Source organism: Antedon mediterranea, chromosome 8, assembly GCF_964355755.1.
Source record: "Antedon mediterranea chromosome 8, ecAntMedi1.1, whole genome shotgun sequence".
Classification (NCBI taxonomy): domain Eukaryota; kingdom Metazoa; phylum Echinodermata; class Crinoidea; order Comatulida; family Antedonidae; genus Antedon; species Antedon mediterranea.
Window position 1 is genome coordinate 4,201,611 of NC_092677.1, and position 27,823 is coordinate 4,229,433.

The 27,823-nt window shown below is 32.7% G+C and overlaps 2 protein-coding genes across 3 annotated transcripts; both read right to left on the reverse strand.

Moving 5' to 3' along the window:
• Positions 1–66: 66 nt before the first annotated feature.
• On the reverse strand, positions 67–12,184 carry LOC140056207 (phosphoenolpyruvate carboxykinase, cytosolic [GTP]-like). 2 transcript variants are annotated; one of them, XM_072101501.1, is made up of 9 exons: positions 12,051–12,184; positions 10,087–10,344; positions 6,731–6,915; positions 6,045–6,248; positions 5,663–5,850; positions 4,785–5,123; positions 4,166–4,367; positions 3,280–3,375; positions 67–2,832 (listed from the first exon to the last, which is right to left on the reverse strand). In XM_072101501.1, the coding sequence occupies exons 1-9, from the start codon at positions 12,080–12,082 to the stop codon at positions 2,378–2,380; spliced, it is 1,959 nt and encodes a 652-aa protein (XP_071957602.1). In that variant the 5' UTR covers positions 12,083–12,184; the 3' UTR covers positions 67–2,377. The 2 variants fall into 2 exon arrangements, with proteins under 2 accessions (XP_071957602.1, XP_071957603.1); XM_072101502.1 differs by lacking the exon at positions 12,051–12,184 and adding an exon at positions 10,806–10,958.
• A 3,150-nt stretch (positions 12,185–15,334) lies between these two features.
• Positions 15,335–19,671, reverse strand: LOC140057273 (uncharacterized). Its single transcript, XM_072102856.1, has 3 exons — positions 19,552–19,671; positions 16,695–16,753; positions 15,335–16,322 (listed from the first exon to the last, which is right to left on the reverse strand). Exons 2-3 carry the CDS (start codon positions 16,712–16,714, stop codon positions 15,407–15,409), a joined length of 936 nt encoding a protein of 311 aa, XP_071958957.1. The 5' UTR covers positions 16,715–16,753; positions 19,552–19,671; the 3' UTR covers positions 15,335–15,406.
• Positions 19,672–27,823: the final 8,152 nt, after the last annotated feature.

Below are 27,823 nucleotides of genomic sequence, written 5' to 3' on the forward strand. Positions count from 1 at the left end.
ACCTTACCAAATACACAAGCTAATTAGCTAGTTAACAATTATAAATTTAATTAAACAACAGTAAAGTAACAAGATAATTCTTTATTTAATAATAAAAGCATAGCACAGATTATTTCGACCCCTACCATAAACGTTCGTGTAACACTACAACAACTAGCAATTTGATGATGAAAAATATTATAAATTATCTTTCAAACTAATATCTTACAAATATTGTTTTCATTTAACACCAATATATGGTATAAATCTATTGCCATCAATGTGATGGAGTACATAGTCAATGGACCCCACTATACTGCCATACTATGTTTTGTCAAGCCTGTAGACAAGGGGATTGAGAGTTCAAACAAACCCTCATTTTTGCTGCCGTGCCCTTAACAAACAGTCAGTGGACGTGATGTTAAGTAGGCCTAGCTTATGGATGATTTTTGCCCCATTTGTGAGAAAGAGAAGCCTCCAATACAAATCCTTGATTCTAAAATTTACTGCATAATTGACAAGGTAATAACAAAAATGGCAATGACTGGTAAAAATACATGTACAATGTACAGTGCGATACTATTAGACAGTGCTATGACCAAAGGGGTGGGGTTGTTTTAACGAGTAGATGCTATTCTCTATTTATGTCACTATCAAGGCCGTAGCGAGAGGTTAAAAACAGAAGAGGCAAAGATGCTTTAAATATAATTATTAATATAAAATATGACGATCTGTGTGCTGGAGAATTGAGGTGGAATGGCAAGCGCCTTGTCTGTCTCATGCTGGCTACGGCCCTGAATGTGTATTTATTGCTATACTTTAATTTAATTTTTTATGGGTTCAAATTAATCATAAAAAATAAATAATCTGTTTCATATCTGCGATTTCCAAATTAAATTCACAACAACAGTACTTATACTACTACTGTAGTTGAATATTAATAATTACATAAAGAAATGTAAGGTAATTTGAGTACAATATTTTCTTTGATCTTAGACAGTAGAGTATTATTGTATTATCAAATGATTGAGAAGAAATACAGGTCACTCTATTCAGGACACATCCATATTATAAGGACAACCCTAAAGGGGAAATCCCTTTTAATATGACCCTATTAAAGGGGTCCTGAAGATGTCCCCTAAATATTTCTACTAGTTTCTTCTGTATTATTTTATTGGACGGTTTTATTGTATAATATAATAAAGCCATATGTAGAATTATTATACATTTACAAGAACATATCTTCAGATATTAATAAAATAAATGTGTGCACATGCTAAATATTTGTGATGTATAATATTATCCGTACAACAATACATTTATATCAAATGCTAAAAAGGATAGCTTAGTATAAGTTTTTTCAATTTAAGACCTGTTTGGGGTTAGGTTTCTTGTGACCTTTGAATTTTAACTGCAAGTAATAATAAAGGGTCAAGTTTAAATGAAATAATAATTTTTTCCCCTGATGCAATGCAGTATAATAAAGCCTACACACTATAAGACTTTTACCTAGAAATTTATCATAATTAAATTGAGTCTCATTCTCATTCAAAGTTACTTTACTGCACAAAAAACTGGAATGAATAAATTTTAAAAATCTCACTTTTATTTTTGTTGGCCTTACAATATCAATAATTCACAATTATATTTATTATTCTATGTAATTCACAAGCTTAAAAACATCAAAATCTCTATACAACTATTTAATTAATTTGTGGCCTAAAACATTGTTTGTAGAGTATAAGTTAGTTGATCTCTGTCAAGGGAAAAAACAGAATGTTGAAATCAACAATTCTAGTAGATTAATGTTTAAAAATCGGGGGCAACTCTCCGAGATATTGACACACTTGGGTCAACAACCCATGCATTAGATAATAAAGTATTTTGTTTTTGTGTGTATTTAAGCACAGTGCAGTACAAACAAACATACAGTAGTCTAATATTTATAAATACTTGAATTAAAAAAATTCTTTTTCAATAATTACAACTGAAAAAACCAGAAATACTAAACAGTACACAACATATGGTTGAATTTAATAATTAGTAAATGAAAATTAAATAACATGTAAATAATTATTAGCATTAATATTCTAGCAAATTTTTGTCAATAATATAATACCTCAATATGTTTCAATCAATATGATGAAACATAATTTATATAGAAAAAAAATGATATTTTTTAATTAGACCTCTTCATAATTATAATTTACATGAGGTAATAGCACAGTTTTTACAATCATAATTAATTAACAAATAATGTTAATTAATATACAACTTTTTAATCTGTATTAACATAAATACAAGTTGTTTTTATATCAAACACAATGTATTAAAATTAATATCCTTGAAAAAAAAGTGGATTAATTTTACAGATTATAATATTGTTAACAGAGTACATTTACATATTCCTAACTCGCTCCTCTAAAGCATTCAACTGGTTAGCAATCTCTTCTGGTAAGTCCCTATTTACTTGTTCATCAAAATATGTACGGATTGATTGTACTTCCTTTTCCCAGAATTCCTTTGGCAAATCGAAGATTGCATCCATATCTACTGGCTCGAGATTGTCCGTATTTATACTGCCCTTCGTTGGCACAAGACCGATCGGGGTTTTCTTGGAATTGTCTTCTCCGTCAACTCTACGGCAGATCCAATCGAGCACTCGTGAGTTTTCACCGAATCCAGGCCAGAGGAATTTTCCTTCTGAACTCTTGCGGAACCAGTTGACGTGGAATATTTTTGGTAATTTTGCGCCCTGATGGTTTTCCATACTCAGCCAGTGGCCCAAATAATCACCAAAATTATAACCAAAGAATGGTCTCATTGCAAATGGATCATGCATTATTACTTTACCTAGAAAAATAAAAAACCAAATAATTTTTTTATTTACTTATTAAATATACATGTTATATTAAATAATTTGTTAAAAAAATTCTACAATAAATAAGGTAAAAAATAGCAATCTTTTGATACGCCACTAAAATAAGCAGCTATTGAGTCAGTCTAACAGTCGTTCGGTGCATGCTCATATGTTTCTGAGCGTTCACAATGACCTTTGTACTCAATAGCTACATATACAGGAACAGCAATAGATAGAATCATCAAAAAACAGATTACAATATTTCTAAAAACATAAACAATAATGTAAAAATCAATTAAACATTTCAGAAAAAATGTTTTTACTTAAAAAAAATATCTTTTTTAAGAAGAAGTAGACCATATTATATAACGCCTAAATAAATTCCTGTCATTTGATTGGACGATTGTTGGTCACATGGCGTGCAATAGTACCATACTTACCAACATGTTCAGCTGCAGCAGTTGATTCTGATCTCATTGCAGCTCCTACAAATACTCCATGTTTCCAATCAAAAGATTCGTATACTAGGGGAACACCTGAAAGACAATTGTACATATTATAGTCGGTTTATATAAAAAAAAAAAACACTAATATACATAGTGTTGTGAAACAATGTTTCAGTTATAAAGCGCCTATGTATTTTAATATGATTCCTAAAATCATTCGACAATCTGAAAATGTTATTTCCTTTAAACGTGAACTTAAACAATTTATTTCCAGTTAATATTGTTCGTACTATGTATATATATATATATATATATTTTTTGTTTTTTTCTGTCAACGATTTTAACTTTTATATGAATTTTATATAATCATTGTAAATTTTTAAGCCTTTAATATATTTCATGTCATTTTAATATTTAATATTTTATGTGTTGTACTGTATGTTTGTTTTATCGAGGGCCCTGAATGATCAGTTCTATTAGGAACTGGATAGGCTACCCTCAGTAAATATGGTAATAAATAAATAAATAAATTTTAATCTATGTACTAATTGTTATTGTCTTTCCAATAGGATGAAATGACCTTCCTAATTTCGAACCCTCCCAATTACTTGAAAGGAATACTTTATCAATTGATAACATTTACACAAATCAAGGCAATTTAACAACAGGATGTTGAGATCTGGAGATCAAAGGGTTTATCTGTGGCTGCGACATGATCAGTTCAACACCCCTGCGCGCCGTGAAAAATATGTATATAGTACTGTAGTGTTAATATTTGTCGCAGCCAGACATAAGATCAAAGGGCTGTTCTTGTTCCTATTTTGGCAAGGCAAGCTCAGTAGGGTCCTGTTGTGAGATTTCACACTCTTTCCAACCTTACCTTCTGGTCTACGCCCACCAAACACAATAGCGTCAATTGGCACTCCTTCAGAGCTCTCCCAGGCTGGGTCCATGGTAGGACATTGGCTGGCTGGGGTGCAGAATCTAGAGTTAGGGTGAGCTGCAAGGATCTTCTTGCCTGTGTCTGTTAACATGTCCTTATGCCAGTTCTTGTGGTCTAGCCAAGATGTGTATGTAAGGCCCTAAAAAATAATAATTATAAACGTAATGACCTAAAAGAATAGTTAAAATAATAATTTTTCTTATAAATCTCTATCGTTACATGTAGTGATTGATAAGGTTTTATGAAAGAAGTTATAGTAAAAAAAAAGTATTATACCCTCTGAAGATCTGTCTACACTATCAAACTAATTTGCAAAAAAAATGTGATGTGCCCATATACAGACATGACGATGTCATATCACTACCATATTTGGGCATATCACTACCATATTTGGGCATACTGTATCACTACCATATTTGGGCACATCACACTTTTTTTGGCAAAATTAGTTTGATAATGTAGACAGAGCTTTTTGGTATGTTTATATAGCTGGAACTGGTTGCTCCAGACAAATAATTATTTATAGTAAATTTGGCAAAGTAGGAAAATATCTTACACTTGGTGTTTCATCCTCTAATCCTTCCCACCAGAACCCTCCCTCGGAGGTCTCTGCTACGTTTGTGAAGATTGTGTTTTTCTGAATCGTCAGCATTGCGTTTGGATTTGTCTTCATCGACGTTCCTGGAGCAACTCCAAAGAATCCAGCCTCTGGGTTGATAGCACGGAGCTTTCCTTCGCTGTCGAACTTCATCCAAGCGATGTCATCACCAACGCACTCCACCTTCCAGCCAGGAAGGGTTGGGTTCATCATGGCTAAGTTGGTCTTTCCGCAAGCACTTGGGAAAGCCGCTGCAATGTACTTCTTCTGCCCTTCAGGATTTGTGATGCCTAAAATCTATATTTAATCAAAAAGTAAAACAATGTCATGTTTTGGTTTTTTTGTCCTCAAGAATGCATATTTAATTAATTTAATTTATAAATTGGCTAATACTTAAATTCAATCAAAACAGTAATAGTGTCAAGGTTTTTTTGGTTTTTCCTAAGAAATGTCATAATATAAATTCATAATTGTGTTACTTTTGTGTATCTAATTTGCCCTTGAGGTTGATATACTCAAATCTGTACTATATTATTTATATTTTATTTTTTTTGTTTTGAGGTCGAGCCTATTCACCACAAGCTTTGATTTCTTTTAGGCTCCTCAACTTTATATTTATATATTTGGAGTGAAATAAATGAAATGAAATGTATTTCAATATGATTAAATTATTGGTTTGTAATGGTTTTAATTATTTCATTAAAAAAAAAACAATTTGACTATGAGTGTTAAGTGTAGTCTGTATTCAATTATTAATATGATGAATGGATAAATAAGATGCTATTATGTTTTCTAATGGTTTCAATTATTTAATTAAATTTAACAACCATTCTTACCAACATATGTTCGGCTAACCATCCCTCGTCTTTTGCGATGCGTGACGCAATTCTCAACGCAAAGCACTTCTTGCCGAGTAAAGAATTTCCACCGTATCCGCTACCGAATGAGCAGATTTCCCTTTGGTCAGGAATGTGAGCGATTAGGGTCTTTGCGGGATTACACGGCCAGTTGTTTACAGGTGGTTCTAAAATAAACAAGTTAAATTAGTTACATTGTATATTTTATTAGAATATTACAACAATAGTTTATTTTAAAAAACAGCTTGTATTGTCCATACAGTATACTGTAGTATACACCTGTCTCACCATACATTTTAGATAATGAAGATTACTGTATAAAACTTTCAAGATAAGAAGAAAAATGTTTCAAAATACTTACTCTCCATTGGAAGAGGTTGTCCCACCGAATGTAAACATTTGACAAATTCTCCGTCTCCTAGCGTATCAAGAACTTTACCTCCCATTCGAGTCATAACCCTCATGCTAGCTACAACATAGGGGGAGTCGGTAACCTGGATGCCGATCTTGGACAGTGGAGACCCGACTGGTCCCATACTGAATGGAATAACGTACATCTTTCTTCCTGGAATAGGTTATAATTTATAATTACAATTGTTTATATCAATGGGTTTTTTTTATATAGTGGATTTACAATTGTAACAATCTTTCAAACACAAACTCTATTAACGGGCACATCTTTGGGACCAAAAAGGTGTCTCCTTACTACTACTAAGGTTCAGAGAATATGTACATGGTACAGTACTGTTAGTATTTGTTGCAGCCAGACATAAGATCAAAGGACTGTTACGAGTTCCTATCTTGGCATGGCGAGCTCATGGTCCTGTATATTGCCTTGGTCCAATGATTCATAATCAGGACTGTATTTGGTCGAATTAATGTTTGTGTACAATCTCGAAGAAATGGAAAGTTTGCTGTTGCTAATATACAGTACAGTAAGTATAAATACTCTAAATACAGACAGGTTGCTTAGTAGGTCTACTGTATTGTCATCTACGATTTTCAACTTAAAATTGAAATTGACAATTTAATAAACTACGGTTGTACCTTTCATACATGCTGGAAAGCGTTCCCTGAAGTCTTGCTGGAGCTCGTTTTGAGATCTCCATTGACCCAGAGTTCCTTTAACATCCTCCTTCACAATTGGAATGGTGTCTCGTTTGTTTGGTGTGCATATTACGGTCTTGCTCTCCACTCTGGCTACGTCCTTTGGGTCAGTCTTTGCAAGCCAGCTAAAAGTTAATAACATTTGCACAATATAATAATATGTTTAAGATTTGTTAAGTGCACATATCCACTAAAGTGCTCAAGGCGCTGTGGACTAAATGTTACACTTTCAATAACATGCTTCTCCCCTAAGGGTCTTGTCATGTCCTGCAGCCACTTACGGCGCTTACTCTTCTGTCCACGACACAGTGGCTGAGTGTAAACTAGTACATAGTTTACTGCAGTGATCGCCTAGTTACTGCAGTAATTGCAGGAGAATAATTTGAATCATGAAGCTCCTAAGCTGTACACAAGATTTAAAATTGATATGGTTATCCGTTTAGTTGGTAAAAATTTAAATATTGATATTGTGTGTCACACAATAAAAAGGTCTGTTCAGACAGCTATAAAAACCATTAAAAATATGATTATTTAACAATATGTTTAACATCTGGTGGTAATGTTAAGTAAATACAGTACACCAATGTGGTTCATATAACAATGATGCATCATAATGCTGTACAATATCTTAAACATTGTAGAGTTACTAAGAAATGTACTGTGTACAGCATATTAACATCAATATCTAAAGGAAAAATACTGAAAAAATGTAAATGTTGTGGGTACATTCAGTGGCTGGATTTCAATGGAATTCTAATAAAAATTTAAAGATAATATAAGCAAAATCAAAACGATATTAAAACGGTAATAAATACATACAGTACAGGCAGTAAGAAATTGCAAAGCTTTCGAAAAGCTTCCTAACTTACTGTAATATATACAGTACATAAGTCTTTTTTTCTAAAGTGATTCAATGTGTGCCAAATGTATTTCTTTTACAAATATTAATCCAAATCTCTATTTACACATGACTTAAATTGTTCAGAAAACAAATCAATAGGATGGTACAGATTGGTATTTCACAATATAAAAAATTAATGTTCATGACTTGCAGATGTAACTGGAAATTAGAAAATGATTTGCATAACAAAGGCGATCCGATGACTACAGTACAACAATACCTGTTTGTTTTATCTCTAGATAGAATTCTACACTTTATAAAAATACTCAAATGGCAAAAACCACAACACAATGCAATTTAAGTGATGACCATTCTTTAGTACTTAGTAGTAATAATAGATTGTCATGTGACAATGTGGTTTTCACTTCCTTTCATTATCTAACCTTTCAATATTAACCTATACTATATTTAAATCTTTTTCTATAATTCCTCTTTAGGGACCATTCAAAAAGTTTTCCTGACAATTTCAATAAAATAAATTAATAAACATGAATAATTAAGGATTTCAATATTTTAAAAAGATGATTATTTTTTGTTATGTTATTAATAATACTGATTATAGTACTGTACTCTTTGTATTCAAGATAAATTTAACCAATTAAATTTAGACGGAGTCAAATCACAGCAAAAAAACCAAAAAACTTAACTATACTGTATTGTATAAAATCGGCATTTAAATATTATCAGTTATCAAGTTGCTGGTAGTATATAAGTGTCATTTTATAAAATAATGTGTTTGTACTGTCTAAGTAGTAATACATATCTTTTCTTTTGCTCATCTTTAGAATGATCTGCAACATAAAGAAGTGATGACCAATTGGTATTAAAAAAATGTTTTACAAATTATTTTGATACTTTTTGGTTAATATTGACTCGGTTTTTTTAAAAAGAATAGTTTGTTAGACGCCTTTTGAGCAATGTGCTGGTGAACAGAGTGGAAAAGGAGAGAATGTGATTGGGATGGAAATACTATAGAGAATGAAGACAAGATTGTGACCAAAGACTGGGTTCACTTGAGAAAAAATGTGCAGCCTTGCGGGCAAAAGAGGATAGGTACACTGTATGTACGAAATGCTAAACGTCACCTATCTTTTGTAGGGGACCTAGACCGACAGTACATAAATGCTTTGTACTTTAAACAGAGACACTTGACTTTAAAAACTGTCACCCCTGTAAAGCTCTGTCTACACTACCAAACTATCATGGACATGATGATGTCATATAACTACCTTACCATATTTGGGCATATCACTACCATATTTGGGCATATCACTACCATATTTGGGCATATCACTACCATATTTGGGCATAGCACTACCATATTTGGGCATATCACTACCATATTTGGGCATATCACTACCATATTTGGGCATATCACTACCATATTTGGGCATATTACTACCATATTTGGGCATATCACTACCATATTTGGGCATATCACTACCATATTTGGGCATATCACTACCATATTTGGGCATATCACTACCATATTTGTCAAACTACTGTAGTGTACGCTACAGTACTTGGCAACTATTCAATTATTAGAATTTATTTAATGTATGTAGTTTGACTGTAAAAACAATGTCCCGGTTTTAATCCATACAATTGAAATATTTTACGGACCTTGGACTGGTTGTTTTATCAAGATTACTTCACACATTTTCTGATAACCTGTCGCAGAATTCTTACTAAGTAAATTTTACCTGGACTAAACAAACAAAACAGTTCAGTAGTTATGCTTTATGAAATAGGTGGGTGGGCCGGCTACACACTCTCAATAACAGGGCAAGGGATTAGTTATATTTATTGTACAAGTGTACAGTCAACTCTCACAATACAGGATTCACTGGACACCAGAAACTCTCTTTTAACTAAACTTTTTGGCCTCCAAAATCTGTTTCACAATAAAAACAGCCTAATTGTGTTCGGTATTGGGAGTGTTAGAACTACCTACTTATGAATCACTGGTCATTACTTGAAACAATGGAGTGATTCAACAAAACTAAAAAGTATTTAAAAGTGAAAGACAAAGGAGGAACACATTGTCACAATTATGTTAATCTCTGTCTACAATATCAACCTTTATGTAACAAAAAACATGATGATGTCATATCACTACCACATTTGGGCACATCAAATTTTTTTTTTTTCAAATTAGTTTGATAGTGTAGATAGAGCTTTACAAGAAGGTATCATGTAGGCCTTCTGAATGTGATGTGCCCATATATAGACATGGTGATGTCATCACTACCATATTTTGGCACATCACGTTTTTTAGTCAAACTAGTTTGAGTGTAGACAGAGCTTTACTGTACTGTAGGAGTGATTAAGAAACTTCAGACAATAAAGGTAGTATGAATATAATATTGCAAAATTAATAACAACACTAAATTACCAATTCTCATATTTTGTTAGTCTTTTTATCATGCCTTCTTCTTCCATAAGCTTTAGAAGTTGTTGTTCCTCTTCTTCTGATCCGTCACATATATAAATACTGTCCGGTTTGCAGAGCTCTGCTTTTTCCAACACATACTCTTTGACGTGAGGTCGTAAGTCATTCACTGTCATCGACGACATGGCTGGATGTGTTGTTACTGTAAAACGTCTCAACTTTTGAAAACTGTTAAATGATTTGACCACAGAGGTACTTCTCCTAAAAAAAATAAAATTAATACAGTATATAATTGATTATGATTGCTTATAATAATTTAAAAAAAGTACGTCTGACAGTAGTCCAGACAATTCTTGGCTTATACTAAGACATGCTATTAGTTTGTTTAAAACAACTACAGATTAGACCCAGGTAAATATTTTTTTGAAAAAGTAGATTTTCGATTAATTCTGACATTCAACATTAGTCATTACTGTTGTTGGAAATCTAAGAGCACATATTATTAGGACTGTATTTCGAAGGCGTATATTTAAACCAACCAAACTGCTATAAATTACTAATATGAATGCGCTCTTTCAAACTGACACGTACGCCTAGGCTAGCCCCTCCTCCTACACAAACACAACAGGCATTGTTTAGTGTCCAGCAACAACCGGTTGGTTGGACGGTCCCTTCTTTTGAAGAGGCCTAGCTTCAAGATTATTTTTAACACTTTCACTTACCGTAACAGCTGAAATGTTAATAGTGTCATTTTGAAGCACACTTTTATATACTATTTTAGATCAAATAAATAAGGATTCTATTGCTAAAAATATACAAAAACTGTCAATTCACTAAGTGACCACAGCATCAAACGGCGCGATCAGCTGGATTGAAGATGACCTAATGCAAAGCCGGCCGGGAGATCAATCTGCGCAGACTCAAATGTCAATTCACACATAGGAAAATTCCACTCATTTGTGCTAAAAGCAACAAAATATACCAAAAAGGCAAAATTTGCTATTAACAACTTATTTCTGATCGGTATATTATTATTATTGATTTATTTTTATGTTTTAATTAATTATTAAATTCAAATTTGATAATTTTATGAATATTAATTTCGGTTAATTAAAGTAGATCGCCACTAAGTACAGTCTTGTTATCACCCGCGTACTAATATTAAGTATATGTGGAGGTGTGTAATAATTACAGATTTTGATTGGTTAAATAAGTGGTGTGTGTCGCCGGTGTGGCCATTGCATCATTGTTTTTGACAACAGCTGATCGATGTGGTAAAACGTATAGTAGCCACGAATTATTTTATGATTAATACGCAATCAAAACAAATATTCCTCCTATGAAAGCTTTATATTAAATCTACTACATTAACGTATATAAAAAACCACGATATAAAGATAAATGATGTATTTTAGTCCTAGCCCACTGTTAAGAAAAAAAAAATTAGGATCGCGTTTTCTTTCTGTTTCAGGTAGGTGGGTGTTTGTAAATAACTAAGCTATGCCTACTGAGTAGTATTCGGACACTGATGTATACTAAATACAATATTTATGGAAAAACTCCACAGTTCTTTTCAGAATTAATATACGTGGTGACGGCAAACTTTATATCAACATATCAATATATATTTATCATAATATCAAACTCATAGGCCTATCAAGATAACTTAGTTACTACATATTATCTACTATATCTTCGTGATTTATATTATGTATAATAATGGATTTAACAAGAAAAAAAACCAATTGATTTATATTCGTAATCAATAAAGCATGATAGTTTTATTTATCTGTGCTTGTAATACTAGAAAATTCAACTTTAAAATGAATCACATCACTAATAGTTATCCTCGTCGACATTTTCGTCAGCTATTTAAATTATATTTTGTTATCTAACTGTTTCGTTATCATTGCTATTATTGATAATGATCTACAATTAGAAAACCGGAATTAAAAACGTGTACTTACCTTAGTGAGGATATGACGAGAACTACGGACATTGATCAACTTATCAAGTGACGACACGGATGACAGCGACAGTTATAATCGTAGGAACAAATAAATATAATACTTTAAGATTAAATTGCCTTGTGAGATGGTTTTAATATTGTGACGTACAATATGAATGGCTTTGGTATGGAAAATAGTGGGCATGGCATATTTCTGCCGTTTCATTGGCTAATTCGGGGGTGTGTTCGGTGACATTTTGTGGAATAACTATTGTGAGTCAATAGTCCGTGACGACTGGCGTATGATGCAACCATCATTTTATTGTGTTTGGAAAATGACAAATTATTGTCCTTGTTTTAAAATGATTCTGCACTATTTACTGTATAATTTAAAAAAGCGTTTTCTTTACTAAAAAAAAACTTCGATTCACTATTATTAAGCATAAAAACCAAGGGAGGCATAAACCATGCGTCTACTGTGACTTTTAAGTTTATGACGATTTGTTTTCTTCAGTGAAATCTGAAAGGACATGTTAACCTCCACAGAAAATTAGTAGACGACCTGGCCTATTAATTCTATGCCATTGAACGAGCGCGCGTCAAATCACGTGGGCCTCCTGAATATGGGGTTCTGAGATTAGCCTATTTATTTAAAAAAAGACGTCCTTTAAACATCAACTCAGTGTGAAAACCACTTTACGGATGAGTATTCTTACAATGCATTGATATAGGTACAGGTACAACGTATAAATATGCCACGTCGGCAACCAACAATGACTTTGACGACATTTTACAATGACACGGCCTCGACTCCAAAGTTAAATCTACCGTACCTGAGACACCGTACTGTGTTGTGACGTGTGAGCAAGAACAATTACACTGACGTCATAAATAATTCTTTACAAAACGGGCCGGGTAGGGGACCAAGGAGGGGGAGGGGTGGTGTGTGGGTTTGGGTGGAGCGGGTTGCTGCATGGTTCACGTTTCCTGCGATCCTGGTATTTATGTAACACGTACATAATCTATCTTATAATGTACAGGTAATCAAATGCAGTAGTGAAGTCGTATGGCCACAAATGATTTAATATTGAATGTTTGCTTCATTAAAAAAGCTGTATTATTAAAAACACTATTATTTCTTTGTTTATTATAAATATTAACATTAATAATAAACATTTATTGTGGTAAATGATGGCAATATCGGCTACTTTCTTCTTTCTTTCTTTTATTTACCCAAAATAAATTATAAGCATGGTAAACATATAAAACCAAATCATATCGTGGGAACAAAAATAGTAAAAACTAATCAAATTTAATATTTGGAAATCTTAGGCTTTAGTTAGTTATAGAAAATTTGACAGGGTTGGTTTTTTTTTCCAAGGTAGAAATACGAAACGACCCGCGAATATTAATGGAACTTAACCCTCTAAACTCTCTCAATTATTAAAAAAAATAAGAAGCTATGTAACTAATGTATTGGTCAAATAAGGATTTTGTACCATTTGACTAGTGGGTCACAAGAGGCAAATTAGCCTATGTAATTTTTATACCCACACACAATAAGTTTCAAGTTTCAATGAAATGTTTTGGTAAACACAAAATGCATCGATTATCATGATCGACAGAGCAGCCATATATATGGCTCTGGTTATCGAAACGTCATAGCTCCCTCTATAGTTGATAACTAATTATGCAAATTTCGATGTAGCTAGCAAAAAAAAATTATTATTAAAAAAATTATTTTAAAGTTATTTTACGTAAAAAATACAACAGGATACACTAAACAGTACCTTTTATTTACGTGGATTATTAATCTTGATAACATTGAAATTATGTAATATGTTGTATTACGGAATTTCCAATGACACTGGAAATTCTAGATACACGACAGCAGCCGACATGTTGACAACAGATACTTAAAACAATTAAAACTTGTATTAATACATGTAGTGCAACACTTAATATTGATAATTAATGTGCAAGTTTAAATAAATATAAATATCAATATTAATGTTAGTGCAATAATTAAATTAAATAAAATTAATTAAAAATTTGCTTTAAATTAAAATTCTATCCCATAGTTGGCTTATACTTAAAAATTAATTAAACAATTTTCTTTAAAATAAAATTCTATCCCATAGTTGGCTTATATTTAAAAATTAATTAAAAATTTTCTTTAAATTAAAATTCTATCCCATAGTTGGCTTATACTTAAAAATTAATTAAACAATTTTCTTTAAATTAAAATGCTATCCCATAGTTGGCTTATATTTAAAAATTAATTAAACATTTTCTTTAGCCTAAATTAAAATGCTATCCCATAGTTGGCTTATATTTAAAAATTAATTAAAAATTTTCTTTAAAGTAAAATTCTATCCCATAATTGGCTTATATTTAAAAATCAATTAAAAATTGATTTTAATTTATTTCTTGATTATTTAAGAGGCCAATATGACGTCATGTGGCGATACGAAATTTTCTCAAAATTGTCATAATATAGCTTTCTTTCTTTTATTTCGAATTTGTTTTTTGATCTGGAAGTTCATCATATTCCCACTGTGCTTTCCTATCTTTTGTTTAACTGTTTGTTGAAAGGAAATTGTACAGTAGCAGTATAATGTATTGTTATTCAGTGACATTTATCAAATTTGTATTTTAATTACTTATTAATATATTTTATTAATCCTCCGTATTTATTGATGATCTTTTATTTATTTCTATTGTTTGTAAATTACACAAACGAAGTCATTATTTGGTCTCACGCCAAAAATTAATTATTTAAATTTATAATTAAATTAGAGGTGTTATATATTTATATATACACATTTATTCACGAGACTGGTGTATACAGCACAACTGTTGTTTTTACACAAGTTCGTGATGATATATGTAAAACTAATCGTTGGAAACGCTCTACCATCCCATAACATTATTGATAGAATGAATGAAGCTTCTCAAACTAAAACTTTGTAGGTTTGCAACATTAATAATAATGAACGAAGTAATGAATACCACATGCCTTGGTTTATGACTGAATCTGGGTCTTTTGGCATTTTAATAATTTTAACAACTTTTATAGCTATTTTTAATAACTAATTTTAACTAATTTAATAGTTAATAATTCATTCATAATAACATTTATTTCTTATCTTTCAAAGTAAACGAAATAACAATTTAAATATAAATAATTCAGAGGCAAAACCCAGAAAGTAATAAAATTTGGAAAAAATAGTGATAATTAATAAAACACTATATAAATACAAAAAAAAGAAAGAAACATTTTAAAAGAAAATTACAGCAAAATCCCTTCCGCTATTTAGTACCACCGGTATAAATAAAAACAAGTTAAAGACAAATAAAAAATCTTTTAAACGCTCAAAAAGGATTATTTAAAATTGCTAAGAACCTTGATTCTGAAAGTGTGGAACCTCTTTTGGAAATGGCAACACATTTACAGCGGTCAACCTCCTTGATGAGGTCAAGAAGTGATCGTTCTTTTTCTTCAGAACCGTCACATCTATCAATGCTGTATGGTCTGCAGATCTCAGCCATCTCCATGACGTCTTTGACGCCAGGTGTAAAGTTATTCTCTTTCATCTCAGCCATTGCGGGGTGTGTTGTGTTTGTAAAGCCTCTCTTTCCCGTCATCACAGCCATTGCGGGATGTGTTGGCAATGTAAAACCTCTCTTTCCCGTCATCACAGCCATTGCGGGATGTGTTGTGTTTGTAAAACCTCTTTTTCCAGTCATGGTAGCCTTTGCTGGATGTGTTGTGTTTGTAAAACCTCTCTTTCCAGTCATGGTAGCCAATGCGGGATGTGTTGTGTTTGTAAAACCTCTCTTTCCCATCATCACAGCCATTGCTGGATGTGTTGTGTTTGTAAAACCTCTCTTTCCCGTCATGGTAGCCATTGCTGGATGTGTTGTGTTTGTAAAACCTCTCTTTCCAGTCATGGTAGCCATTGGGGGATGTGTTGTGTTTGTAAAACCTCTCTTTCCAGTCATGGTAGCCATTGCTGGATGTGTTGTGTTTGTAAAACTTCTCTTTCCAGTCATGGTAGCCATTGCTGGATGTGTTGTGTTTGTAAAACCCCTCTTTCCTGTCATCACAGCCATTGCTGGATGTGTTTTGTTTGTAAAACCTCTCTTTCCCGTCATCACAGCCATTGCTGGATGTGTTGTGTTTGTAAAACCTCTCTTTCCCGTCATCATAGCCATTGCGGGATGTGTTGTGTTTGTAAAACCTCTCAACTGTTGAACATTGTTGAATGTTTTGACCACAGAGGTACTTCTAAAAAACAAATAATAAATGCGATTCCGGTAAAATTAGGCGCTAACGTTAATTATTGACAATTGAAACCAGTCAACGACCTCAATTAAGAGGACGATTGAAAGAAAAGCTCTGTCTACACTATCAAACTTTATTTGAAAAAAAAAGTGATTTGCCCATATTAGACATGATAATGTCATCACTATTTGGGCATATCACTACCTCATTTGGGCAGATCACTACCATATTTGGGCAGATCACACTTTATTTTTGTCAAACTAATTTGATAGTGTAGACACTACAATAATTAATACACAAGTAGAGCTTCAGAACAAAAAGTAATGGAAGTCAAAAATTCTAATCGTGCTTGACTGCCATAGCACTTGTACTTACCGCAACAGTCGAAGTGCCATTTTCAAGAACACGTTATCGTATGTAAAACAATGAATCCCCTGGAATGCAGAAATTACCACCAAAGTGTCACGTCCAAAATCAGTAAATGACACGATTTAAAATATAAACAATTAAGAATAATTTATCATATATTATAATTGACGTCACAATAGTTGCCGACAATATAATTTGTTTATAATTCTATTCACGTTTTTAATTTAGGAAGTTCGTAAGATTTCTTTAGATTCATTGGTTAAACTCGTTGTTTTGTATTCAAATTGTATCATTGTACGTAAACAAAATTTAAACCAACCAACTAAATTTCACTTGTACCTTGTTGTTTAAATGAGAATAAATAATATCGTATCGTATCGTAAAATGATAGGTGTGGAAACAGGGATTACTTTGATCATCATAAGGTCTCCCTCTATGGGCTATTTGTACCTTCGTATAAAGCATATTGTTAAATTATCTGTGAAATGTAAATAAACAAGAAATATTTCTTACAAAAAACGCCGCTCGACATTTTAAAATGAATCATTGTTCTTTTGATTAATTTATGATTAATTATTAAAGATGTCCTTTAATCGCAAAGATACATACAAATCACAGATAGTTAATTGTATACACAGCATTTGTAAGACATGTGTACCTTTCCAACAATGTATTATTTGCTAAAAAATATTACTACTAATTAAAAAATGGCATTTAAAAATGGTCAATTTTTAACTTTAATGTGTTGTAGGCTGTTTGTGTGTGAGTTCGACCTGTACTGTAGGCATGCAACTGAATACCCTCACGAGACAACGTGACTTCACGGTGGTACACAAGTGAGAAATTTCTTCCAGTCTGTTGATTCGCGTCAACCAATCAAAGGGCGAGAATCCAAAATCGTTCAATCGTGAGCCCTCATAGACTCTCTTTTCCTAGACGTTTTTTTTTTGGGTCCAGCAGCTGGGACCTATAAATTATAGTCGAGTTTACAAATTCGCAAAACTGTCGGCCTTAGATACTAAGGATACCGCTATGAAACAGCTGATTAATGAATATGTCCTCTTGGGACATAGCTGGCTAGAGCCGCGGCGCGAACAAAACACATACGCATCTACATTTCACTGGGTTTAAATGTCCACGTAATACAGTAGTGACGCATCATGCCGCGATGGATTTAATAACGTAACGTACGTTTGTGTTAGGCCTACGACACTATAGGATACTGCATTTCAGGTATTGAAAAATCGATTGATCACACTCAATTGTTAGTATATAGTGCCTTCTATGTATCTGGTTACGGAACCTGGGATGTAAAGCACTGTGCTGGTTGTGCTTTAAACTTGGTTCTTCTCACACGCAATTAATTTCACTTCATTCATATACGATTAAACTGATCCGAATCTATCCGAATTACACATCCAACGTCCGTCGTAGTCATAAACTCCGATATAACTCCGATGTATTCCTACCTCCGATATAACTCCGATTTATTCCTCCGATGTATTCCTCCGATATAACTCCGATGTATTCCTCCGATATAACTCCGATGTATTCCTCCGATATAACTCCGATGTATTCCTCCGATATAACTCCGATGTATTCCTCCGATATAACTCCGATGTATTCCTCCGATATAACTCCGATGTATTCCTCCGATATAACTCCGATGTATTCCTCCAATATAACTCCGATGTATTCCTCCGATATAACTCCGATGTATTCCTCCGATATAACTTTGATGTATTCCTCCGATATAACTCCGATGTATTCCTACGATATAACTCCGATGTATTCCTCCGATATAACTCCGATGTATTCCTACCTCCGATATAACTCCGATGTATTCCTCCGATATAACTCCGATGTATTCCTCCGATATAACTCCGATGTATTCCTCCAATATAACTCCGATGTATTCCTCCGATATAACTCCGATGTATTCCTCCGATATAACTCCGATGTATTCCTCCGATATAACTCCGATGTATTCCTCCGATATAACTTCGATGTATTCCTCCGATATAACTCCGATGTATTCCTCCGATATAACTCCGATGTATTCCTCCGATATAACTCCGATGTATTCCTCCAATATAACTCCGATGTATTCCTCCGATATAACTCCGATGTATTCCTCCGATATAACTCCGATGTATTCCTCCGATATAACTCCGATGTATTCCTCCGATATAACTCCGATGTATTCCTCCAATATAACTCCGATGTATTCCTCCGATATAACTCCGATGTATTCCTACCTCCGATATAACTCCGATATATTCCTCCGATATAACTCCGATGTATTCCTCCGATATAACTCCGATGTATTCCTCCGATATAACTCCGATGTATTCCTCCGATATAACTCCGATGTATTCCTCCGATATAACTCCGATGTATTCCTACCTCCGATATAACTCCGATGTATTCCTCCGATATAACTCCGATGTATTCCTACCTCCGATATAACTCCGATGTATTCCTCCGATATAACTCCGATGTATTCCTTCGATATAACTCCGATATATTCTTCGATATAACTCCAAAGATTTCAGAGGTACCAGGATGTAACTTTAAATCCAATAGAGTATGAAGACAATAGCTTCTCATGAACGCATCGCCCTCCCCTCCCCTAACGTCACCTCTACTTTAAGGCCAGTTGCAGGCAAACGAATTCATACTTTCCAATAATTATCGATCTATATAGTTTCCACTATGTTTATAATTTTTCAGTTGGAATTGCCCAGGTGTGTTGGTTTGTCAACATTATGTAAACTTGAATAATAACTTGAATTTTACATTATTTTGTGTTTTTATTCAACTTCAGATTGGTTATGTTCACGCTATATCAAACATTACCTACCGTATATACCCACTCAATCAATTTGAGTCATCTTGAGGTAAAGGTAATCAGTATCAGAACTACAGACTGAAAAAAAAGAAGTCAGATTTGTTTTCTTCGTGATTTCTGTTACACCATTTTAATTCATGTACAGTGCACATTTAATATCTGAATTTCCTGCCCGTAGCTGAGTCTATATGGTATTGTTATAGTTTTACTAACTAAAACTATACGTTGTAAGCGAGTTATAATAGTTGTATAGAAAATCTGAAAATGTAAAGGTTAAGTGACGATTATAAGTCAATAATTCAATCCCATATGGAGTCACTGTTCGTTGGTTGAAATTTATTGCTAGCGTAGAAATGTTATCAATTTATCCACTTCTTTACTATCATTTGGGAACTGCTGTAATCCTAAATTCGTTGAATCAAGTAACTAGACTTTGTACAACGCAAAGTTAAAATGATCATGACGTCTGTACTTCATTGCATGGTAGCTTTATATTACCAATTCCGAATTTATTCAGGTCATATAATTAGGCCAAAACAAAAACATTTGTACAATGTGTATGTGAGATAGCCTGGTTCTATTTAAGAAGACTGAAGCTCTTTCAGATTAGGCCTATGTAACTGTTTGTGAGGTAAAGCCTCTTTCGTTTGTAGTTTTACCGTTCGTCTTTTAACAGGTGAAATTTTCACAGTGAGGTGTATTTATGCTCTTTAATTAAATATTGATATAAAAAACTGATCCTCTGCAAATTCTTCCCGCCCGCGCACGTCCGGTCGTCCGGGTCAATTTTATTGTTTTAAAATCAGTACAAAACCTGAAATCCAGGTGCATTTGAGGTGACGGGACACTGTCTTTTACAAAAATAATACCAACAGTGGATTGTTTACAATTTTTTTGTTAAGTCTGGTTTTAATTAGTAACAATCTCACGTGTAATTACTTTATTTTTGAATATCTTTTTGTGTCTTCTTTTCTCATTTATTTAACAGGTGCACTTACTATAGCATGAACCACCCACTTGTGTGAAAAGAATTTAAAAATATCACAGACTTGTACTATAACAAAACAAACGGTCTTCGACCCGTAACATTTGTTTCATCGCATAGCCTTTGTACACGAATACATAATGGACATGCTACTAACTACTACTTTTATATTTTGATGGGCTTATGTCAACTCGGAAATGGAAGCTCAACTCAACCCAGCTGTAGTGTGAAGACCTAGACAAGGGGACACTGGTGAACCTTTCGTTGAAAATTCGAACAAAAACTAAGTTATTCGAGAAAAGATTTCCAAAGGTTGCTAGTAGGCTAGTTGACAAACTTTGTGAAACTGCAGAAAACACGTTCAGTAATATCACAATAGCAAACCTTTCAAGATTTGCAAACTCAGCACATTCTGAGAATGGTAAAGTTTACTAAAACCACCTTTACCAATAGAAGGTTTGAAGGAACGTGTTAGTGTATATAGTTAAACAAAATCCTAACGGAGGCTCCCATTGCAGCATGACAATAACAGATTATTTTATGCCTGCAATTGCTTTAAAACGCAGAAAATAGTTGGTGTTATTAAATAATAATAATAATATAATTATACACGCTTGTAAACAAAATTACTGTCTAAAATTACTAAAATCAAACAGGTTTGTTTTTCTCAATGTGCAATTACATTCAAAATGTCTTTCTTTTATGTTACATATAAATATTTAAATTAATTATGTTGTTGCTTTCTATTTAACAATCTATGTTGTATGTTAACATCTTCAAAAGTAACACTCGGGATCTTAAATAAATAAATAAATAATGAAAGTGTATACTGATTAAGATATTCTTTGCATTAGCTTTATCTAACGTTGTCAATCGGACCGATGACAGAAAATGTTCAGTCTGGTCTAAATAGTTAACCATAATCAATACCAAAGTTGATGAATGACGTTTTGAAATGAAATCATAAAAACACTCATAATTAAGTTTAATTCGAAATTAATGCAAGTAAACTTTATCATTATAATACATAGGGGCACGAGTAACTAGGTCAGGAGGTCATGTGATTAAGTGAGGCTATGTGGGGGAATACAATCCTGCTGATTATCGAGGGATTTCCCTCGCGTGCTTGTACAAGAAAAGGGAAACCAATATTGACTTGAAACATATGACACGTGTTCAACACCAAAATGGTGTTACGATACTACCTCGAAATTATATGGTTTTTGTTTTGAATGACATGGACTGAGAAAGGCGGTAAAAGTAAGTGATTTTGTCTAGAATTGCTTTGACACAGCAATTTATCTGCTGGTATAAATGTATTTTCACAATATTAGGAGGAGGAGTCTTTGTTTATTCTATCTTGTATTTTTAGAAACACAAATATGAAGAAAAAAAACACTGAAAAATATTTTTTTATTTTTTTTAACATGCCATTTTAATATCCAATTTCACTAAAAATTGGATCTAAACAAAATGTATTTACCTGAAAAAACTGTCATTTAAAGCAAACAATAGTCAAATTGGCTGCCAGCCAATGGATTTTTTTTGCTGAATTTAACCATTATTATGTTATTTTAGTGAAGGAAACAAATTTCTACGAAAGTGATTAACTTTATTAAAACTACAAAATGGCATATTCAAAGTCTGATTTAATTAATCTTCATTGTTCATGTTTTTGGGTGACAATACATCTTTAAGGTCTGTTTTCAGTAGGTGAATGTATTCCCCCATCCCCGAATCGAAATCGTTTCAATGTTTGAATACGAAAAAATATACGCAACCAATCAAAGCTTATGTTCTATTAATGATAAAATTCTTAAAGTACGAAGCAGGATTAAAGCACTCTATAAATCAGACATTCCTTTTTGTTTTAAGAAACCAAATCGAAAGGAAAACAAATCAAAGTTTCTTCTTCAATTTAGTTATTCATAAGAAAAACATACAGATATCTAAAGAGCATGGGTTTGGACGACAGATCCACTGAAACTACGCTATTCACGTGACCTTTAAGCGTGGACAGGGATGGCTATTAATTGGTGATAAAACAAACCAATTAATAGTAGTATTAGACTGTGCTTTTAGTAGGACTATTACTTAAACGCCCACCACATTGACCAATCAGAGGACCATTAAAATAATTTATTGTTATTCATTTCATTTTATAATTTATGGATATATAGCCTAACTTACAAGTCAAGCAAAGTAAATAAAAATGTCATTCCATATAAACGTGGGCGCTAAAGATGGTTGTTTGCAGTGTAACGTCGTCAAACAAAATTTACAATTTACTGTATTAGAAACTGACAACATTTTGGTTTGGTATATAGTCCATGGGATTTAGCTAAAAAATGACCCTTTTCTCACACAAATTGCAAGAAAAGGTTTTTTTGATGAAATGTGTTCTTTAGACCCTACTGAACATATTTATCAACGTTAGGACATTTTTCGACAACGGGAAATAGCCTAATTTGCATAATTAATAATGGCCGCCATTTTTAATAACGTATACTCTGTATCTAGGAAACCGCTAGTCACAGATACTTAATTATGGTGTCAAAATCGTTAGAATATATGTTTTTATATTCACTTTATTAATATGAGGTGGGATTGGTATGGCGCGCCAAGCTGTAATTTATTCAAGCAATAGAGATATCGTTTTAATAGATCTCTATTTAAAACTAAGATATCTTTATTAAAAATTAAGATATCTCTATTTAAAACTAAGATATCTTTATTTCCGCCGAAAAAAAAGCTTGCGCGCCATAGATAAGGATACAAGAAAAGCAAGGATACTTTAAAAATGTTCTCTCCGGCAAGAAGCGATTATGACGAAATTAAAAATTTGATGTGTTATAATTCCAACTGTTTCCACAGTTATGGAATGTAAAGAATTTTGTAGAACTTCAACCAATGCGAGTTTACTGATTCTGAAAAGTTCACACACCTTCTTTGCGACACGAAAAAAACTATAACTGAAATCGTAAAAAAAATGAAGAAAGTCTAACATTTTAAAAAGATTTGAGACTCATATAGATCCAAATGAAAATGTACATGTTTAATATGTCTGGTCTGGTCTAGTTCATTCACTATACATTCACTCACTCACTTATTTGGGACACCCCTGTTCGTAGAGACACCTCTGTTTTGGAGACACCTCTATTCGGGGGAACACTTTCCAGTGAACCAAACGAGAGTAAACAAACGATTTTACACTAAGACCAACTCCTATTCAGGTGACACCTTATTTTTAATGAGAAAGTTTTTGGTTTTCTTCTGTCATGTTTTTGACGTTTCATGTTTGAAATAGGTCAATACAAAATATTTTAATAACCCATGGGAAAATATTCTTTAAACACTTACCCAATTTGGTTAGTATATAGCTTATTACATCTGAACATTCTACAACATAATGTAAGCAAAACCCGGATGTAGACACATGGAGACTTTGTTGGTTCAGATGTACTTTTTTTGTTGTTATTTGAGACAACAACAATTTGTCAGACGTTGAGTTCCATCATCAAAGAGCGACAGATGCCAAAGAGGCGTTTAGACTCCAGCACTCTCACGACAGCTACAGTAACGAACACGCTAGATATTTTAGCAAGCTGAACACCGTTGTTGACAGGAAGTGTCAACACGTTTATTAATAAACCACATACCGGATTTGCTCTTCTTTCAACTACCTTTGAAAAATATGTATACGATGAGGGTTGAATTTGAATCCCTTTTTGACCCAATTGTTTGTCATGACTCAATGATTAACCCCACCTGGTATTCCAATAGACATCAGTCAATCTTAATCATAAAACATTTTACAATTGAATTTAAAGATAAAGAGTTAAAGATGAAGATTAAGTTTATTAAAGAAATAATTTACATTTTTTTTAATCATTTATACTTACTGAGAAACGGTTGTTTAAAAATCAATTATATACCTACGTATTAATTACTTTCATCAAAACATTCACATAAAATTATTTCTTAGTGGAATTAGTAAGTAAAACACCAATATGTTTTTGTGTGAGCATAGAGGATTACACCAAGATTATAAAATAGTAATTGTCGAGTCTGTGCTCGTTAATAATTCATCTATTGTATGAGCACCTCATACACTACTTTCCTAGAGAAACGATAACGTTGAAATAGCAGTTATTATTAATTGGTTTAATTAATTTCATAATCAATTATATTTTTCAACAAAAACACAAGACTGTAATATAGGATGTGTAGGACTCTTTATAAAGAATCTCACAAATGAACTTCCTTTTATACACGACTTTTGTCAAAGTAACTTGCTAGAGAAACGATGTTGCCGTTTAAATAGACCTTAATAAAAACATACAATATCTGCTCTATCAAAGTATGATGAAGAAGTCCTTAGTCTACACTGAATATAAATGTCTATTTAACCACTTACTGTTAGGCTCCATTCTTCTTTTAGGATAAAATACAAAGAAATGTAAAAAAGATGAGTAAGAGCTATTGTTTTAATGTGATCAGTTCAGGATATCGTATACAAATCCGTGTATTTAAAATTCAATATTTATACGAACCTCGTAGTCATATGTAATTGCTCGCTATTCCCAAAGCATACATACATTAGCAATTGGTAAGTATTTATAGAGCTATAAAAAATATATATTAAATGCCAAGGTAATATTCTGATTGTTGAGGACATCACCTAACCTCCGAATGGACAGATAATAAGGATGTTATCAGTAATGACCGATCGATTCCGGTTTTCAACCTATTACAAGTAAATCAATGGGCATTAGAGCTATCAAAATAATTTGATTATTATCCTAACGTATAGTATGTAACTTGACATTTAGGAGTTATGCACCACACGGTCACCTTGATTTTTTAGGAAAAAAATGAAAATGAATGTTATCTGTAGGCGGAATATCACAACCAACTCTGGCAGAACCCTGGTTCAAACCGACCACTTTAATACTTGGATGGCGATCTTTAAAAAAAATAGAAGAATCAATTAAATATTAGTGTTATCGTGTTCAACACATAAATAAGAAGACAGTGTGATCCGAGATATTATAAAGCTACTCACGGTCAATGTCATCTGAATTTAATTAATGAGGACAATTAGAATTAATGATAATAAATTCGTTATCTGACATTGCTGACATTTTGAATTCACAACATCTCGAGACCCGAAAACAATAATAATGTGCCATTAAAAGTTGCGTTTGATATAGGAATCGTATTGACCAATCAACGGCCTGAAGCGTGGGAACGTTAACGGCTCGAATTGACCAATCACACACGTTACGCGTGGGCAAAACAACGACTGAATCGACCGAGAAGAAATCACCATAGTTCAGAAAAGTTTAATAGCTAATTTATTGTATAATTTATTATGAAATATGGACTTAAAATTCTGCGTATTCTTTTTTTTAAATTTGTCTAAATGTAAGTATAAACTTTAGTATGATGTTTGATTATCGTGTTATGACATGTTGCGTGGGACGGTAACGTGAAATAGTATTAGCACAATTAGACGCGGATGGATATGAACCAATTAGCGGTCTTCAACATCGTTTATTTGTTTTAACAATATTTTACGAGGGTGGTCCATCTAGTCGAAACTGATCATTAGGGTGTCATTAGGGACACTCACAAAAATACAACATGACGAGACATAAACATGTAACAATGAAAATGTAATTAAAATAGATATAATTAATAAAGATAAACAAAATAAAATAAAGCACGAACAAATTTGAATCAAAAATTAAATAAAATGAAATAAAATTGGCCATCTCAGAAAAGAAGATAGGAAAAAGGAAGCAACTAAACAAGAAGATGGTTTTTAAGCAGAAATTTTGAGGAAGAGTAAGATGTTCAAAGCAAGTCGGATATCATTCGTATGAGAATGCAATTCAGTCTTCATTTTCATTCATTTTTTTCAATCCTTATTCATTTTACTTATTTCATATTAATTAGTTGCATAAACTTAAGCTATTTAACGACTTGTGTTGTAGTGAAAGTTTAAAGAAGATTCGATAACGGCCTTATTAGTCTACTAAACATTTCCAACGTATTAGTAATCGGCATGTTAGTTTCAGATTAGCAAAAGAAAAACCACAAAACACCATGTGTGCATAATCAGTACTGAAAAAAAACCGGCTAATATGGTAGCATCGATACTTACAAAGACATTGCGTTTTAATAAGCCAGATATTGTATATTGAATTTATTTATTTTGTTTTAATAATAATAATTTAAATTTGTTTTTAACGCGCCTTGAGCACTCTTGAGTGGTATGTGGTCTATAGAAATCTATATTATTTTTATATTTGCAAAATGCTACTTCGATTAACAAATTCAGATGCCTGTGTTGAAAACAGGAAAAATTATATTAGGTAAACAAAATCACAATCTGTATCGCAATACGCATTTTAGGATGGCCCCACACTGCGATAATTTCAACTGATTTAGGGGCGATTATTGAATATGCCCTTAAAATGGCTCCCTTAACACTTATTAAACGTGTCCCCAGAGTGTCCCCACACGACGAAAGTTCTACAAAAAATTTGAACCATGCGATCAGACAATATTTTTCTTCGAAATATTACTATATAAATTGTTCAATATTGATTCTGTATATGCACTGCATCGCATGCGGTGTCTGTACATAATTATGTTAGTATTAAACTAGTTTTATGGCCTATGAATTTTAAAGACATCACATGTGATACATAATGTGACACTGTGATTACCTAGGATACAGGATATATTATAGAGTACCCAGAATCAGCTCGGCCCGCATTACAAACAGTACCGTACTTAAGAAGTGTTTATAATTAATTGTATTGTCTTTAAATAACAAAGATGTATGTCGTATAAATAAACTTATAATTGAGGCAGTTTTAACTTATTTGATTTTGATTTTTTAGTAATTAACAATAAGTTTATACGTAATAATGTAATAATGACGGTAATGTATTTCACCCGTGTCTGCGGCTGTCTCTAGGTAGATCTTAACTGACTATTGACAGTCAAGTACCTGCTCAGGGCTGTACTGTATCACATCACAAAATAGCATTACCAAGTATCATGGGAATATTTTGTATTACAGCAGCATCTCTTTTGTATCACGTGCGGTGCCTGTATCATGTAAAGCTCTGTCCACACTATCATTGACAAAAAAGTGTGATGTGCCCAAATATGGTGGTGATATGCCTAAGTATGGTAGTGATATGACATCATCGTGCCCATATATAGACAAATCACATTTTGTCACATAAAGTTTGATAGTGTAGGCAGAGCTTTAGTCTAGGT